At 40.5% G+C, this 17,423-nt stretch overlaps 1 protein-coding gene across 1 annotated transcript in view; it reads right to left on the bottom strand.

Annotated features, from left to right (window-relative positions):
* Positions 1 to 1,586: 1,586 nt before the first annotated feature.
* Positions 1,587 to 17,423, bottom strand: part of DHRS3 (dehydrogenase/reductase (SDR family) member 3) — a 27,188-nt gene continuing 11,351 nt past the window's right edge. The window contains exons 2-6 of the mRNA XM_010189655.1: positions 6,512 to 6,655; positions 6,105 to 6,224; positions 5,106 to 5,344; positions 3,923 to 4,048; positions 1,587 to 2,711 (exon numbers count right to left, since the gene is read on the bottom strand). Of these exons, the coding sequence (XP_010187957.1) occupies positions 2,627 to 2,711; positions 3,923 to 4,048; positions 5,106 to 5,344; positions 6,105 to 6,224; positions 6,512 to 6,655 (714 nt within the window). The 3' untranslated portion in view covers positions 1,587 to 2,626. The remainder of the gene's footprint in view (positions 2,712 to 3,922; positions 4,049 to 5,105; positions 5,345 to 6,104; positions 6,225 to 6,511; positions 6,656 to 17,423) is intronic.

The following is a 17,423-nucleotide window of genomic DNA, read 5'->3' as shown; positions in this document are numbered from 1 at the left end:
GAAAGAGAGAGGGAAGCTGGTGTGTGTGTGAATGTGTAGGAGAGTCTCAGCTATGTTCTGAGTTGTTTATATTCACTAGAAAGAAATCAACAGCACTTAGTATGTGACAACCTCTGAAGACAGAGAACATCTTTTAAGCAGTGCAGGAAAAGAGCAGATTCATCTAAGGGACAGATTTGGGGATGAGTGGGGAGCTAAATTCCATGCGTGTACTAGTTTTTACCTCACTTTTGCATTAGGATGTCAACAATTAATAGAATCTCAGCATAAAGGTTTAATTTAAGGGGGACACTGTGGGGTGCTCTCTTTCACCAATTCTGTTTGCTCTTGCATCTGCAAGCCTGGCATGCCTGACTGTGATTAATGAGAAACTAAAAAGGATTAGAGTGCATCAGGGGAGGTACGTCTAATCATCCCTTCCCCTCCCAAGTGTCTCTTGATAAATATGGTACCTTCGGTATTCCTGACATATCCTGGAAAGGTTCTCCCCTCACTGCACTTGTGTTTTCAATGAACTGGGTTTCTTCTCAAAAAAATGACAAAAAATAAAGCTGAAAGCATCTATTAGGGCAGGCGTCAAAATCACAGAGATCAAAGTTTCTTTTCATCCTCCCCAGAGAGCCTCAGACATTTAGGAATTCAAAACAAAACTCCATTGTAAGAAATCTCTTCAAAGCTGGCACGGTGCTGCAGCTTATATGTTCTGCACACAGAAGGAAAGCACTGACCCACACAGGAGAGCTCCTCAAAATACCCATGCAGGCAGAGGGCTTCCATCAGTGGCACTTCTGGCAAGATCTTCCCCTTCCTCCCTCTCTCAAGAGGAGATATATCTATTGATTTGCAGTAAAGTTCAGCCCTGCAGATTTCAACATTCACATCACTGCATCTAAGTAGTTGGTCTCCATTCTGCTGGATGGAGCATTTGAGCTCTCTCAAATTCAGCCCACAGTGTTTCTGCTATAACTCAGATCTCTTTTAGGGAATCATGTATTTCAGCACGTTTTTTTTACTCTTCTAATTTTTTTTATAGAACCTCTTGGTTTTATGAACAAATACTGCCTTTCCTTTCTATAGCATATTCCATTTGAATTTGCTGAGCTTTTGACAAACATTTAGGTAGTCAGACTTACAACTGTTGAGGTAGGGAAACACTACAAAAATCTGCTTTGCAGGTCAGGGTGCACCTTTAAATTATGCAGCTTGCCCAAGGTCACACAGGACAGCTATGAGAAAGCTTGAAATTCCAGTCAGGAGCCCTAAGTTCACTCCTTTACTTTTACCACATGGCCTTCCTTGAGGCACCTCATTCAGGTGTTCTGCAGTTAAGTGTGCTGCTTTCCTGTATTGCAATTATATTAAGTCCCATTTTTCTAGCGTTCCAATATTATGCCTATTGCTGCACACTGCATCTGGCATAGGAATGCAGTGTTGCTCTTACTAGGCTGTCAAAGAGAATATATCATTACAAAAATAAATAATGTCTAGCTGCTTCTGGCATTTCAGTCCAAGCAGTATTTATCACTTCTGGCTGGTCAGTGCCTGATTCAATGCCCTTAAAAACCAATGGGTATATTCCCAGTTGAATTCAACGTGCATTTAATCAGGTCTTTGATAATTGTGCTTCCAAACTTCACATTTCATGAGCACTACAGTACGGTCTCTTCTATTTTTAGAGCATTATTCCACTTACTTCACTGTGCAGACTGATACAATGGATTTTCCTCTGCATGGATTACGACAGTGAATGTATGTTTGTACAAGCAGGCTCTAGTTTTAGTTCTAGATTTAGTTCAGCCCCAGTGTGATGCTGCCTACATGTGTGGCAAGCTGGGAGTAATGCTAAAAATATATATATATATATATTTTGTCGTAAATGAACAAAAATATTCATAAAGACAATTAAATTTCATATATGAGTTCAATGACAGAAGGAATCTTCCACTATTCAAACTGTCTGCACTTCTGAGTGAGCGTTCCTCTCCAGCCTTCACAGGTGGGGTAGGACAGCTTTCCTGGGCCCAGCACGGTCCTTCCAGGCAGAAGTCCTGGGTGGCCTTTAACAAAGAAAACCTTGCTTCACAGTTTGCTCCTTCCCTGATGTAAGTCAGGAGCAGCTCCATCAAGGGATGTAAAGTAGAGGAAGGGAAGGAAGCCTCCATTAAGTGTCCATAACGTTTAGTTCTTCAAAGTATTTTTAAGTTCCCCATTCAAAAAGCTGAAATGAAACCAGTAGCAGTTTGTAATTGCAGTTCCTCTGAAGAGAGGGGACAAAGTCTGGGGTGTGATGTGCTGCCTCTCAGCCGAGGCAGCCTACAGACATTTTAGAAACAAAAATTACATCTTAAAACTATGAGTAGCTTTAACAATTGAACTCTAAAGAATTAAACATCATATAAACATTTCACACTTTTTGTTTTTCTTTCTTTCCAAGGGTCCATAGCCGAGTCATTCAATCCTGTGCAAAGGTCATGTTACTATGGATATGACCTGCAAGAAATGTGTTGCCTCAGAGCAGCGCAAGTCACATGAACAGGCTAAAAGCCAAGCCTGCTGATTCACAGTCTTGTCAGGATTTTCATGCTTGTGTTGGTTTCACTGAAGAGCAGTCCTTGCACCATCGAGTCTATGTTCGTCCTTTAAAAGTGTTCATGCAGGTGTAGCTCCCGGAAAACTTGTGAATTTCTTCAAGTGCTGCCTGAGGGAGAATGCTGCAGGGGAAACAGAAAGAAAGAAAATAAGCAGACCAGACAAACCACTTTATCTATTCTAATAAGAGGATGTGTAAATATGTGTTTATATATACACACACACGTAAGTATACATAGTCTCAAAAATCAGCTAGTGAGAGTGCACAGACAAAACGTGTGTCAGTATCCAGCTGTGAGTAGGCCTAAAATGAGAAAGTTGTATCTAGTCACTCTTTCTCTACAGAAATATTTATCCAAAAAGGTCTGTAGAAACCATAACTTGGAAGACACCATCATGTTTTAGTCCTCCCAAATATTGTGCAGAATCTTGCACTGTGAAATGCACAAATTTAAACCGAGTTCTCTGGTTAACTTGTCGTCTATTTGTGCTAGGCCTCCTTATCATAAGGCATGGATATACATCTAATTTCCTGACAGCTACTGTAATGCAAAATAAATTATTAATTCTTACAATAGCGAGGAAAGATAACATTTTCAGTCTGTAGAATTTCTGGGAACTTTTGAGAGTATCCCAAATTTTACATTCAGAGCAAAGCCCTTATTGTGAATTATTTTTTCTTGTTTGAGACACAGAATCGTAATTATTTTCCACAGAAATCTCACGGCTTGTTTCAGTTCCTGACTGAAGTAGGTTTTCCAAAGCCTTTAGTGCAAACTCTCACAGAAACACAATTTTTAATGTCCTTTCTCTTTAGTTGTTTCCAGATATGAAGTTATGGCTTTCTTTCCGTAGGGACTTCAAAATTGTTGTCCTAATCATACAGAAAAATATTTATTAAGTAGTTTCATTGCTTTAACAGAAGCAATACTCTCTGAATACAACTGTGATGTACAACCTTATTGTACAGAAATCCTTTACAACATAAAGCCTAGAGTCCAAAACGCAACATACTAAATCAAAATCAACTACATGCACATGTTAAGAAATTTTCTAGATACAAATACCAGTTCAGACTTCAGAAATCCACAGTCTGGGAGTGAAACTGGTTTCATAAAGGAGTTATACCCAGCAACAACATCTATGAAGGGAATCTCAGAAAGTTTTCTCCCTTTTCCTTCTATGATCCCTTTCATGGGAAGGGATCAACCAGTCTGATCCTGGATACTGGGTTACAGTCAAACTACGGTTGGCCTTGGTGGACACATACAGAGGACTGGAAGCCAATCTTGCCCAACTGTCTAGGCCATTGCTGGGCCAAGGAACTATTTACCTTTTTAGGATGACAAGAACATGCATTGTCCATGGAAGGAGCAGGAAAGCTTGATTCATCTGAACAGCTTCTACTGTCCTCCTAGCCACTGTCTCTGGCTTGAGAGGAGGAAAAAGATTAGGGAACCTGAATAAATAAAGTAAAAAAATAAAATAATTATTTGTTAACCAATCTCCTTCTTTAAGATATCACTGTCCAAGTCCTGTTACTCACTAAACTGTCACTGGTTACTGGCATTCAAGCATGTCCCAAAGCAGGCTGAAAGGAGCAGGGAGTTCCAGCTCCAGCCAGAAAGCTGGAAAGCGAAAAGCCCAGTTCCAACCAGGACTACTGGGTTAGCTAAATGGTTAAGAATGTACATGTTGGTGCCTTTAGGGCGAAGTGGCAGAGTGTATTCAGAACCTTGATTCAGAGATTTTCTTAAAATCTATGCAAAACCAGTATCAAAATGCTGTCTGTTGAGTGTTGGTGTTTTTCTTCTTCCTCTCTCTTGCTCTTTGCTTGATTCAAATTCTTGAAAGGTATACAATATATAATAATATTTGAAATACAAATATTTCCCCCCCATTGCCTTTCATACCAATCACGCGGCTTTTCCCAGCTCCAGCAGTAGTTTGACACTGCATATTTTCTTGATGAAGAGAGCACAAACTATATTAATAGGCTATTTTGTCCTTTGTAAAACAGTAATTTGGTCAGCCATTAGTCTCTGAATTTAGCTTGTTCTCTTAGAGGTAAAAAGGAGGTACTGATAGCCTTACTTCACTAAGTGTCTGTCATTCTCCATGTGGGAGAGGTTTAAGAATTTCAACGAATAAAGAAGGAATCTGTACAGTTAATTCTCAAGTAATTTGTAGACTGCTCCTTTTGAATGACCTCAATTTTCAGATTGCCTCCCCTCCCTCTCTGTTGGCTGCATGTGGCCCAAACACACTCAGAGAAAAATAGCTTTCAGTTTTCTCTGTAGAAGCAAATGTCTCGCTCAGTACAGGCAGGCTGTATGAATATGCCAGCAAACTGAGGGAACCAGTCTGTTGAGTCCCAGGTGGCCTAGAGTGACCCTCTGTTCCCAGGCAGCCAAATGAGACATCAAATTCTCTTAACTAAATGAAGCATTAATTAGGAGTGTATTCTGATGATTCATTTAAAATGAGATGCTTTATTCTTGTTCTCCTGGACTGACCTGATTCTCATGCCTTGAAACATCTCTGTGCTGGTGTGGAAGGGCAGCACTGTTGTGGCATTCACTCCGGGACAGTCCAACAGCCCCAGGGTCAGGCTCTCCATAAAGGCAAAGGAGGAGGCTTTGGAGGTGCAGTAGTCAATGGCACCAGGGATGGCTGACAGGGCCAGGACAGAGTTCAGGCAAACAATGTGTCCATTCTGCAGCTCCAGCATCCTCGGCAAGAATGCTTTGGTGGTCTGAAGAACAACAGAGTAAAAAAAAAATAAAATTTAAATAAAAAAGTGTTGTATCTCTGCTGAGCAAACAAAACTACAGTTACTGAAAAAAAATAACGTGACACAAAGACAACAAGCCAAACAGTGCTTTTCATTATGCTAGGAAAGGAGTGGGAGAGTAGGTTATTGCTTTGTCATTTTCTGAAAGATTCTAAACAGGCAAAATTTATGTAGGAAAAAAAAATAAAATCTTTCTCAGTGCATAAGTGAGCAGTATCCACAGATAAAGGCCACGAACAGAATGCTTTGTATGTTGAAGAACTTCTTGTAGAGGACAAAGTCTCCAACAGAGTGATGAAATCACAAGAAGCTCTATTTTTATTACTATTATCTAATTCAAAATGGAATGAGTTTCACACTAGTTTCCTTCCCTGAACTATGTAGTCTCACGCTCCTCTGATGCTCCATACACATCACTGTACAGAAAACTATCCTCTGTAAGTTCAGGCTTTCTCAAAAGAAATCAAATGTTTTACTGCAAATCACAGAATGGCGATACAAGAGCATCAAATTCTGTGTTACTACTGGAAAAAATAATATTTTTCAATTTCTTTCCTCTGGCCTTAGTCCCTCACATTGTTTTTCCTGTCCCCTTTTCATGTCAGACTGATTTTACAAAGTATAATTCAGAAAGACATAGTAGCAGCCAAGCGTTCACTGGCTGTAATCTGTCACTCTCATTCCCAATTCTGAATACATGTGACACAAGAGCTTATCTTACCCAGAACTGCCCCAGGGTGTTAATATGTTGTGATTTGAGCAGTGCATCGTCATCGCTGTCCATCAGGCTCTTACCATGGACCACAGCAGCATTGTTCACCAGGATGGTGATATCACCCACCTGCAAAAAAAAAGCAAATTACTTGTTACAACTAATATCTCTCCTCACACATCGGCAGTCACCGTTGTAACTGAATTATCTGTTACTGCCTAAATGTTATTTTCGTAGCTTTTGACATTCTTGCCTATAGGCCTTGTAATCCTTCTGGATCACTTAAAACAGGTAGCTAGACTTTGTACGGACGATCAATTTTTTTCCCTATTTGCCTATATTCTTTTTTTTTCTTCATCAAATATAGTTCGTTATTAAATTCTGCCCCCACAAGCAGTGTTTCCACAGACACTAACCTTTTCCCGCACAGCTTTGGCTTGTCGATAGACCTCCTCTCGATTTCCTACATCACAAATGAAATAATGGCATTCTGTCCCCATCATCCTGATTTCCTCTGTGGTCTCCTTCAGGCATTTCTCAGTTCGACCCCACAGGATAATCTGCAGTAAGAAACATTTGTTAGAGTCAAACTGCTTCTGCTTCAAATCTAAAATAATTAAAACATGCTTCGAACTTCAACAATTTGATGAACATTTGATGTGTTTTCACTGTCAGTTGTGTTGCATTGTTTTATTTAAAACTAACAATGATTTTCTATCACATGGAGATGAGACTTGACTATCATGGTGGCAGCTGCATCCCACTGCTGAGACTCTTATTTACAGGTTCTTTACCTGTAGCTACACAATAGCTAACATAAAGAAACACACAAAAAACCCAAAGAGATCTTTAGCCTAACATGACAAATATATGAAACACTTGGCAAATTTTCTGTATTATGAAATTTCACATCTATCTCTGCTTTTGCTATACGCACACACAAAGATGAATTTATTCTAAAATCCCACATCTTCCTGTATGTCTGGTATGTTATCTACTTCTTGTTCTACATTTGGAGATAGTATCTGCTCTGCAGTAAAACATATTTTTTCAGCATATCATATGTAACTGTTTGCAATGCTGTTTGCAGGCTGGTGTCCTAGATGCATTGCAAACAAGAGGTTCATCCTAATACAGACATTTAAAGTGAGACATTTTAAGCATGCATTTATTTTACAACTAATATATGCAAGATTTCACTTGCCGCTCCCATTTAACACAGTAAAAATGAGACAATACTTCTTGTACAAAAAACGATTCTGAATATCTGTGGGAACAAAACATTCAGATCACGTAGCGTGGACTGGATATATCATGAAGACATTACCGGCACAACCCTATTTGTATTTCTATACCACCATGGAGATCAGAAATAGAAACAACTTGAGAAGTTATCAGGTTCATTAACTGTAATTGTAGGGCTTTATCAAGAATGATTTTTGCCAGTGAGACAACAACATTAGTCTCAAGTACGGTGCTTCCACCACTGTCTCTCAAATATTAATCTACAGCTAAAGAGATTTAACCAAAATATTTTTTTCTAGTATTTAACCTTATTTTATGTTTCTTTTAAGGCTACTGGAAGGAATAGAAATTAATCTCTCTGTTACCCAAGACTTCTATATATGAATCAATCTATCCTTTTTGCTCCTCAAGCTAAGTTTTCTCAGCATTCATAATGAATGGTGACTCACTTGTCATTTTGCAAAAAAATAAACTACTGAATGGAGTATGTTACTGCAATCAGCTGTCCGCTCTGTGAGACAAACAGCAAGATCCAGAAGAGAAAGAAGAAAAGGCTGCTACTGCTCACAATTGCAGTTGTGAACACTGATAATGCAAAATCACTATTCAATATTAAAAGATAAATGAGGGCATTCACATAGTCAAATGCAGGTTTACTCTGATCAGGGGACTGGGAAATCTGGCCTTAAAAATGGAACAGCTTTCTAGCTCTCAGAGACAGTGTTATTTCCAAGCAGTGGCATCGCCTTTCCTCCTGTGGTCCAGGATTACAGTTGCTTCCCATAACACTGTGTATTCAGTATGAATCTGATTGGTATATTGACTTTTTAAAGGTTTAAAATAAGCACACTTTAAAGATTTAATAATCTTTGAATTTTCCAAAAGTTGAAAAAAACAGAAAAAAGGCAACTCTAAATTGTATCATTAAATTAACGTATTAACAGCAAGCTAAACATAAAAATTTAGGACATGCAGTATTCCCTCCCCGCAACAAATCCCTTGCAGAGAGCTTTAACATGCTTATTTTTAAGGACTAGTTAGGCTTATCTTATAACTGGTACTAAAACTAATCTCTGGTGGGGTCAAAAAGCTCTTCCAGAGTGATTAAGCAAGGCTAAAATGCAGAAGGACCTAGGTCCTCAACCATTTCCTACACGAGTTAATTTTATAATTAATCCCACTTATAAATCATTGGCACATCCTTGAACATAAACACACACTGACTGGTAAATTTAGATTCTCAAAATCACCAAAGGACTAATGAGTTGGTTAACCAGAAACTTCAGAACATGTACAAATATGCCAGAGCCATCTCATGGGAAATCTCATCTCAGGGGAAGTAATTTTCAAGGAAAAAGCTGTGACCAGACTTAAAAACTATAAGAAAGCATATGACTAAAAATGTGGGTTGTGTACTGGCCTGTCTTCGAAAGTCACAGCTTATCACCCCTGGCCATCAGACGCTGGCATCTACATGAAGCTCGTAAAACTGATGATTATTCACTCGCTTCTGAACTCAGAGCTAGACTGGGTGATATTTCTTACGTCTACTCTGCAGACTTGAAGGGAAATCAAGAACATGTGAGAGATTTCACAAGCTTTCAGGAAATATTTACAAAATACTGTTCAGCTATACGCATACACACATACTTGCTCTCTCTTTCACAACCTACATCTCTGTGGAAGGGAGAAAAAAACCCACTACGAAATGTCAACCGTAAACATCAAGTTTGATGCCCACAGAGTTTGCATCAGTGAGAACTTCAACCTTTTAGCAGGATTGGATCAGTCAAATGCAGACTCTAAAAAATTAACTGACAAGTTGAAGAGCGATGCAAGGTAGGAGAGGAAGAGGAGAGAAACAGAAAGAAGGTGTCAGACAAGGGGAGTAAGGCAAGAAACTGCCTTCACATACCGAACACGCTAGGATTTCACACTGCTATTGCAAAATATAAAGTAGATCACTCACTCTTCACTTTAATCTGTTTCAAACATCCATACAGCCTCCTATTCCCGAGAGTTGCCACTGATGCATGGAATGTCAGGAAATGTACATGGAAGAACAGTTAAGCAAAGGACGACCTGTCAAAGGAACATCTGTCTGTGATGCAACTCTTGGACATAACATTTTTTATGCCCCAATAGTTACTTTGGGACCCTTAATATCCTACAGGCAAGTCTTGCAAGGTCACCCCATTAAAATCTGGGCCATCTGGGGAAGACAGAATTTGCTGGATATCCTGCTGACAGCATTAAATTCAGTACTGATTTTTTCCATGGGAAGTTTTCGTGTCCTTGATACTGTTCACACTCAGGTGAAGGCTGCAGCCTGCGTAAGAGAAAAGCAGTAAATAAAAGACCATTCTTTCGTGAGAGGTGAAAGTTCCCTAACGACACAGTGGGAAGTGAGGTTTCCTGCCGTCATTTCTGCTACTTTTTACAGATGGATAAAACTCAAAACTCAGTGCAACATGCTTTTGGTCCAGATTCAAGCTTGACTGCTCCTACAAGATCATATGAGACTTTCCATTTCTTTCTTACATCTGGCCAGATTAAATTGGCACGGGCTTCCCTCTGGCCTCCTAGGATATCAGATCTTACACAGAGACAAGACTTAGCTGCTGCATTAGCCTCAGAGCTGAGGCTTCCGTTGCTCCTGAATTTTATCTTTACAGAGGGCTTTGGCTTAGTGTTTCTATGGAGGCAACACTTCTCTCTTCTTTTCTTGCTTGCAGCAGTTTCACCAATGTTTTCCTAGGTCCTTACTCTACTATTGCCTCCTGCAATTTTCCACAAACTACTCATCAGTCCTCTGCTCTCCTGAATTCATCTCCTTCTGCAGAATCTGCAAGTCGACAGCAGTTTGCTGTTTGGCGTTCATAAGGTTGTGTTATTTGTAACATTCTTTCTAAATCATTCAGCTAGACAGTTTAGGAGTCGAGGATAACCGTGCATGTTCCTAATGCCCCTGAACAAAAACCTTTTGCTCACTGTTGAACTGATGAATGATTGTGGGCCTGGGCCGATGTTCTGCTGATGCTCCCTGAGCTGCAGCTGCAGTTGGCACTTCATTTCCCTTTATATGCAAACAAGCATGTAAGGAACTCTCATTTTATTCTTTGCTCAGTCAACATCAAGAAAGGCATCATTTAGCTTTCCCCTGCCCTAGTTAGGATTTAAGGGCATTGCATTCACAAGGAGTCTAGATCTGCAGTTTAGGAAATGGTCCATTTTATTAGGAAGCACAATTTTCAAAATGTAGACATGGGTCTCAGAGTCTAGTCTGCGTCCCCTTTGCTTTTTACATTTCGTTCCAAATTGGCAAAAAGTGTGTCCCAACTGGAGGCTAAGACTTGGAGAGAATGACTCTTACAGACACAGAAGTTCCTGTCTGGGACAGAGAAAAATGCAGAGGAATAAAGGAGAAAAGAGACACGGCGTTACTTATTACACAGTCTGTCAGGACTGCTGCACAGCCACTCATTCACGGTAATTTAATGGTGGATAGAGGAATATTTAATTTGCGTTTTGGAGAAGTTCTTGGACAGACAGTTTTCCGTCCTGGAAAGAATCCAGCCCCTGTTTCTTCTCCCCCTTCATCTCTCGTCATCCTCTCCTGCCTGCCCCTCCCTCCCACACCAGACACGCTCTCCTTTCAAAAACTTACTGACCAGAAAATTGTCGAGGGCAAGAGCCCAGCGAGGCGGTTAATCCCCGCTGCGGCAGGCCCGCTCCCGGAGGCTTCCTGCCCTGCGCTTACCTCTGGGTGACCCCAGCAGTTGGCAGCCAGGGAGGCAGGTGGAATGGGAAAGCCATCGCTCCTGCTCGGGGCTGCTGGCGAGAGCCAGGGCAGCAGCAGGGCAGGAGTCTTCCTACCACTGGACACAGGAAAGAATTGATTTATGGTGACAGAGGAACTTAACACACCCTCCTCTTAATTAACTTTAAAGTAGGTAAGGGCGGTGACATCACAGCTTAGTGCAGATTTTCCCAGGATTTATTTGCGAGCAGATTTTGCAAAACAAACTTTATCTCCAGATCTTCACCCCTCTGGCAAGGCACAGAACTCCTTATCTGGCCTCAGGAAAATCATTTCAGCAGAGTGGCAGGCTCTGCAGACACCGCATCCTCTACTCCCAGAGGGCTTGTTTAACTCTGGACTTAATCTGTTAATGAGACATGCCCTGGGGTCGGAGGGGAGTCAAAAGGGAGATTTTAGCTGCTGTTGTACTAAGGCAAGACTTTCTAATAGAGGCCCGCGCTGGCTACTTGCCAAAAGCCCCGAACCCGACTGCAGGTTTCAATCCTGATTTTCCCTGTAACACAAGCGTGTAAGAGTTATGCCTTTGACCGCCACAAAATCAGATAAAGTCACTAATTTATATAAACAGGTCTAGATTGAAGCTGCTGTCAACCACAATATACACACATGATCTATGCTTCCAGTGCCTTAAGTATATTATTGGTGCAGGACATGAGGTTAGAGCTAATTTTAAATCATTTACAAGGCTATTTAACTTGTTTGGCCCAATTTTATTAGTAGCACAATTCAAGAACAGCAGCAAAGGAATGCTGCCCTTTTACATCGTCAGTTAATTTGGCACGGTATCTTCAGCAAACCCGCTGTGCTAGACTTTACCCCTCCAGTGAACTAGACCAGCACTGGAAAAGCATCCCACAACAAAAACATTTCTGAGACTGAACATGTGCCATTTCTTGACACTCCCCTTGGATTATCTGGGTTGTATTTTAGTACAGAATTGTGCACTCTTAGTCTTTTCCAACACAACGACGAGCATAGCTGTTAGCAGATATAACTTCCAGTCCTAAATTTTCTGCATCTTACAATTCATGAGGCAATTTTTTGAATCAATGTGAAGACACTGAAAGATTCAAGTGTTGCAGAGAGACACGTAAGTGCCCTTCCTGCCTGATCTCATTATTGCTGCCTCGACAAATCAACCACAACTCTTTGCCACAGATCAGCAGATAGGAAGTAGTTGGTAGGTCAACACATTTCATTCCCCCTTTCAACCTCCTGCCTCATCCAGTGAAACAAAAGTTGCTCTGTTTGAGCTGGTATCTGTAATTGCACAGACTGCTACCTTTGTTCAAAGAGAGAAAGCCTTTCTGCACCCACTACTGAAAGCTCCTGCATACTTTTAGGAAGTACAAAGTGTAGATAATCCACTGAAGTATGGCAGTCTTATCCCCATGTATTTACAAAGCCAGGTTGTACTGCCTCCCAGTTGGTCCTCTGCAGAAATACATTCCAGGGTATCCCGTAATCCCGGCAGAGTTTTGCATATCATGAGAACAGGAGGCTCAAATGTGTTCACGTATTTTGCCTGTCAATGGCAGAAGGGTTTTCTCCTCCACCCCCTCCTCTCTTGCCCCCAGGGCAGAGGCAGACAAGTCCTTTCAGGAGTCCTCCATGGGAGAGGCAGCTGCAGACACATTACTGGAAGAGCGAAAGGTGTGGCCGTTCAGTGTGAAAAGCCAATCTTTGCTTTAGAAAGGAAAAAGAGAGAACCTTTTGATGCCTGAAGTAGGTCAAAATACTTAACCCAGCCCCTTAGTGACACTTGTATAAAAGTAAGCAAACAAAGCAGGCCAGTGGCAAAATTTTCTCAATTCCCACAGTGGAAAGTGAATATCAAAGGTTCAAGGGAGGGGTATAAGGAAAGATTACAGGTAACCATGAGGAAATCAAGAGAGTAAGCCCATTTACCTATTTTACACGCAAGCTTCTCTAGATTAGTGTTTAGAAGTTGTAAAGACAGTAGACAATAAAAATTTAATTTAAATCTAATCCTGCCACCATGGTAAATGCAAGACACAGACTTCACTCTAAACTGGTTTGAGTTAAGGCCAGGAGTAATATACAGTAATGAGATTAAAAGTTAGGTCTAAAGAGACTTCAGAAGGAGACTAAAAGAGTGAATTCCAATTCCTTTAGCCTAGAGTCAGAACTTTTATTACTTTATATGTTGACTTAGCACTCAATGGGATTAACATTATTGACCCAAACCAGTCAATTCCAGTTGTATCCCAGTCACACTTTTTTTCCCCTCTGAAGGAAACAAAACAGCACCTAAAAAGTCATGGAGAAGTATGTAAACACCTGTCTCCTATTCAACAGAAAGAAAATGTATAATTTTCTGTCTGCATCCAGGCATTTAAGAGCAGCTCCCTCTAAAGAAGTGAACAAATGCCTACTGTTCTCACAGTCGGGACTATTTAAGGACAGGTGGCCCCACGCTGACTTTTTTCCAGTGGTTTTTTCCAATTGCTTTCGTCTGCAACACGAACTGCGACTCCAGACTGCCTTGGGAGCAACACTTTTCAGCTCTGTGGTACAGAACAGTCGAGGAAGGGGAAGGGTGAGGGTTGTTTGCAAGAAGAGGTCACGCAGGAGTCAGCCTTTACAATCCCATTAACGCTGGGACAGGGTCAAACGGAGTGCACGTTCCAACAAAAGCACCAAGTGGCCACAAGCTGTCACCCTGCAAAGGTTCAGGGAAGCATTTGGGGGGGAAGAAAGGACAGATTTTGAATGGTGAATGTCTGCCACACCATGTGTTAGAACCGGCCTCTGCTCCAGGGAACCAAAGCTCACAAAGAAATACCCAGCCATAAAACGCTCTGGCTGCGAGGCAGAAAGAAGTGGCGTAGCTGGGGGTGGGGAGAAGGGGAAGCTTTTTTTAAAGTTTTGTATTTGAGGTAAGGCTTTGAAGATATCTACCAACAGAAATATAATACACCCTCCTGTAAAAATAACTAGTGTGCTGCCGCCTCCATTCGCTTGGCATGCCATCCCTATAATCCAGATTCATATAAAAATGTCCACAGAGAGCTCAGGAAATTGTGGGGAGGGGAAATATGCAGGTGCAGAAAGCCCTTTTGTATGGCAAGCACAGCAGACAGGATGAAGGGATAGAAAGTCAGTAAATATCATTTCAAAGGAAAAAAAAAGGAATTATTGGATCTGCTAGACAAAAATGCCACAGTCCAACAGGGCATTTCAACACAGTGGCAGGTTTGCTATTTGCATGTTTTCCTTCCAAAATGCTGCGTTCTTACTTTTACTTACTGCACATCCCTCTCAGGGTAAAGAGTTCTTCACATGTGGCAGGTTAAATGTTCATGTAACATAGTTAAACATTTACCATGACAAAAAGTTATGTTGACACTGAATGGTAAGAGTGTTTGTTTTTGTAGAGCTAAAAACAATCTAAAGGTTAGAGTACAGGGTAATGTCAGAAGCAAAGGACATGGGAAATTAAAAACGTGGACCCAACACAGTATTATTTCTATCACCTCACTGAGTGAAAGTAACTCCTAAAATTGCCTGGTTCAACCAACAGTTAACTGAAAAGTTACTTCTTAACTAACAAACTGGAAAAATCAAACCTAACAGAAATTTAAGGAAAAGAAGAATTTAAAGAGCTAGATTAGAATAGAACTGGATTGTTTTTTAGAGTTTGCCTTTATGAGATGACTTCTGTAACAGTGCCTGATCTTGAAATGCTGAGTGGTTTTAAGTTCCAGTGGAGATGGCTGGCCACTGCATCACCTCCTCCAAGACAGCACTCGGACTCTAGGGCTCGTCCCCTGTACAGCTTACAAAAGTATCAATTATGCTGGATTGGCAAGTTTAGGGTAAAAAATTGTCAGTTTTAATTCAGAACATGTAATGATCTAGCTTAAAGCAGAACTGAACACGTATTTCATTAGGACTTTACTTTTTTGGGGGATATACAAAACTCCACTACAAGCTCTATAAAAATAGTAAATACACTTTTATCGATCAGATGCTATACTCTAAAGGTAACTTCATTAGCCCTTTGATGCTGGACCAGTTTCGAAATTTGGCAGTAATCTGTGATCACTGCGATGTGAACTGGAGCTAGGTTTACTCTGCACTGTTAGGTTGATCTGTGATGTGCCATTATAGTCCTGTTACCAGTCAGGGGCTCTTGGCATTTTGCTGTAGTCACATTAGCAGAATCCAAAAATAAGGTGGACAAAATGGCAAATGTATTGGCAGCTCTGATGAATGAGGAAAAAGCCACAAGGGACATTTACAAGCCAGAGGAAGACAGAGGCAGACGGACAACCCCGGCTCTTGTAGGAACATCACAGAAAAGGAGGGCTAGGGAAAGTGTTTACATTTGTTAAACTGGAAAAAGCCTTGCAAGAAACACAGACATGGAACCCTAAGGATGAATGTTTCTAATGCTGTCATTATAAACTGCCCTCCAGAAAGGCATAAAATATGCTCCAGATCAACCACGTGCATAATATGATGCAGCTCCTGCCTGAAAAAAATAGTTTCTCCCACAAGGCTACTGGAGAAATATTGGGAGTTAAAATAGCCTACATTAAATTTGTATGTAAACTCAATGCTAGCTCCAGACAAGCTCCCCTACAAGCCTCCTTTCTTTGCCTTCAGAAAAAGAGAGTTGCTACCATTTTAAAACTGTCTAAAAGCTGTCAAAAGGAGGTTTCTTATAAGTATTTTAGTCAAAGAAATAAAGGACACTGCTTAGAAGAAAGCCTCAATATTTAAGTGCTTAACTGGTTTCCTGTCTTTTTATGTACATTTCAGAACGTTACTTTTTAATGGTGGCTGTTGCTATGCAACAGGGCAGAATTTCTAAAATCTATTCATCTGTTGTACAAGTGACAGTTTTCAGGACATATTTAACTCTCTCAGCCTATTAAGTCAAAGAAGGAGGATGGAAATCAGAGGGCTGTAAACTCCCAGATCATGCATTCCCCACAGGGGTACAGCATGGCTAAAAAGGCTCTTTCACTGAGTTTACCGTTATTTTCAACACACTGTTAAGATGAAGCAGCTACCCTGCTTATGAAAAATGTGAAAAACAGCCCAGCTCTAGTTAAATAAAATGACATCTAAATGTAGAAATGAAACTTATGAGCATTACTTTTATCCAGAAATGATCAAGCACTTCTAATCAGATTCTGCTACAATGATAGTTACTAGACAGGCTGGGCAGGCAATCACAAATCAAGCTCTAGCATATTAATGAGTTACAGCTCCCTGGAAGTTACCATCCTGCAGATCTGATTGCCTGTTGCTTACTTTTTAGGCCACTGCAACACAAAATGAAGTTCACTCACTTCAATGTGAATATAAAATGAATTAAGCTATCACAGAACATGAGATAAGCTTTACGTCCCAGCAAATAAACTATATAAAGTAACCTGGTTAGTAACAGATTGAGCTGAGAGGGCAGCAATATAATATTGAGCCACAATAATTCCTTAACATGCTCAAAGTTGGTAAAGAGCACAGCTCTGTGTCGTAAGGGTTTTTTACCTACCAGGAGACTGCAGAGCATTGGGTATCTGTAAACTACTTCTATGACGTGTGTGAAATTTAGCCCTAAACAAACAGGGCTATTTTTGGTTGACTCACACTCACTGTAAAACAACCTTTACTTCCACTAAAAAATATTTATAGGTACACAAAAAGACTATAAAATCCTAAAACTAAAAACTAAGTGGCATGATTGGCAGAAATGACGGACAGCAATCTCCACGTGCATCAGTGGGAAATCTGTAACGTTTTGTCATTGATAAAACTGCACTTGGAAGCTTAGATCCTGAAACAAATAGCATGACTTGGCCTTAATCTGTGACTCAAAAGCAAACCACAAGTATTTAAACTGTTTTTACTGATTCTAGTGGCTAAAGAAGCCATTCTGACGTCATGTATTGCAGAATAGTTCATTCTAATTATTCTGACTGCCTTTGAGATGGATCTTTTTCTCAATCTACATCCAGCATTCTGAGTATTCAGTTGCACTAATGGTTTCAACGACAACATGAAATATTGTCCCTGCAATGTAACTTCAGCGGTTAAGAATTTCATTTTATTTTCCCTTTTAACTCAGGAAGAGAAACTAAGATCACTTCATAGAAGTAAGCTGCTTTTCTAAATTTCTGATTTTGCAAAAAAATACGGACAAAAATACGATCCTGAGAGTGGTCAAACCCATGAGCACAGCACTTCCTGTGGGTGAGCAGTAAACAAGTGCAGTGCTGTCAGGAGGA

This window comes from Mesitornis unicolor, unplaced genomic scaffold, assembly GCF_000695765.1.
Source record: "Mesitornis unicolor isolate BGI_N332 unplaced genomic scaffold, ASM69576v1 scaffold23978, whole genome shotgun sequence".
Classification (NCBI taxonomy): domain Eukaryota; kingdom Metazoa; phylum Chordata; class Aves; order Mesitornithiformes; family Mesitornithidae; genus Mesitornis; species Mesitornis unicolor.
Note: the sequence above shows the minus strand (reverse complement) of the source record. Positions and strands in the feature narration are given on the sequence as shown.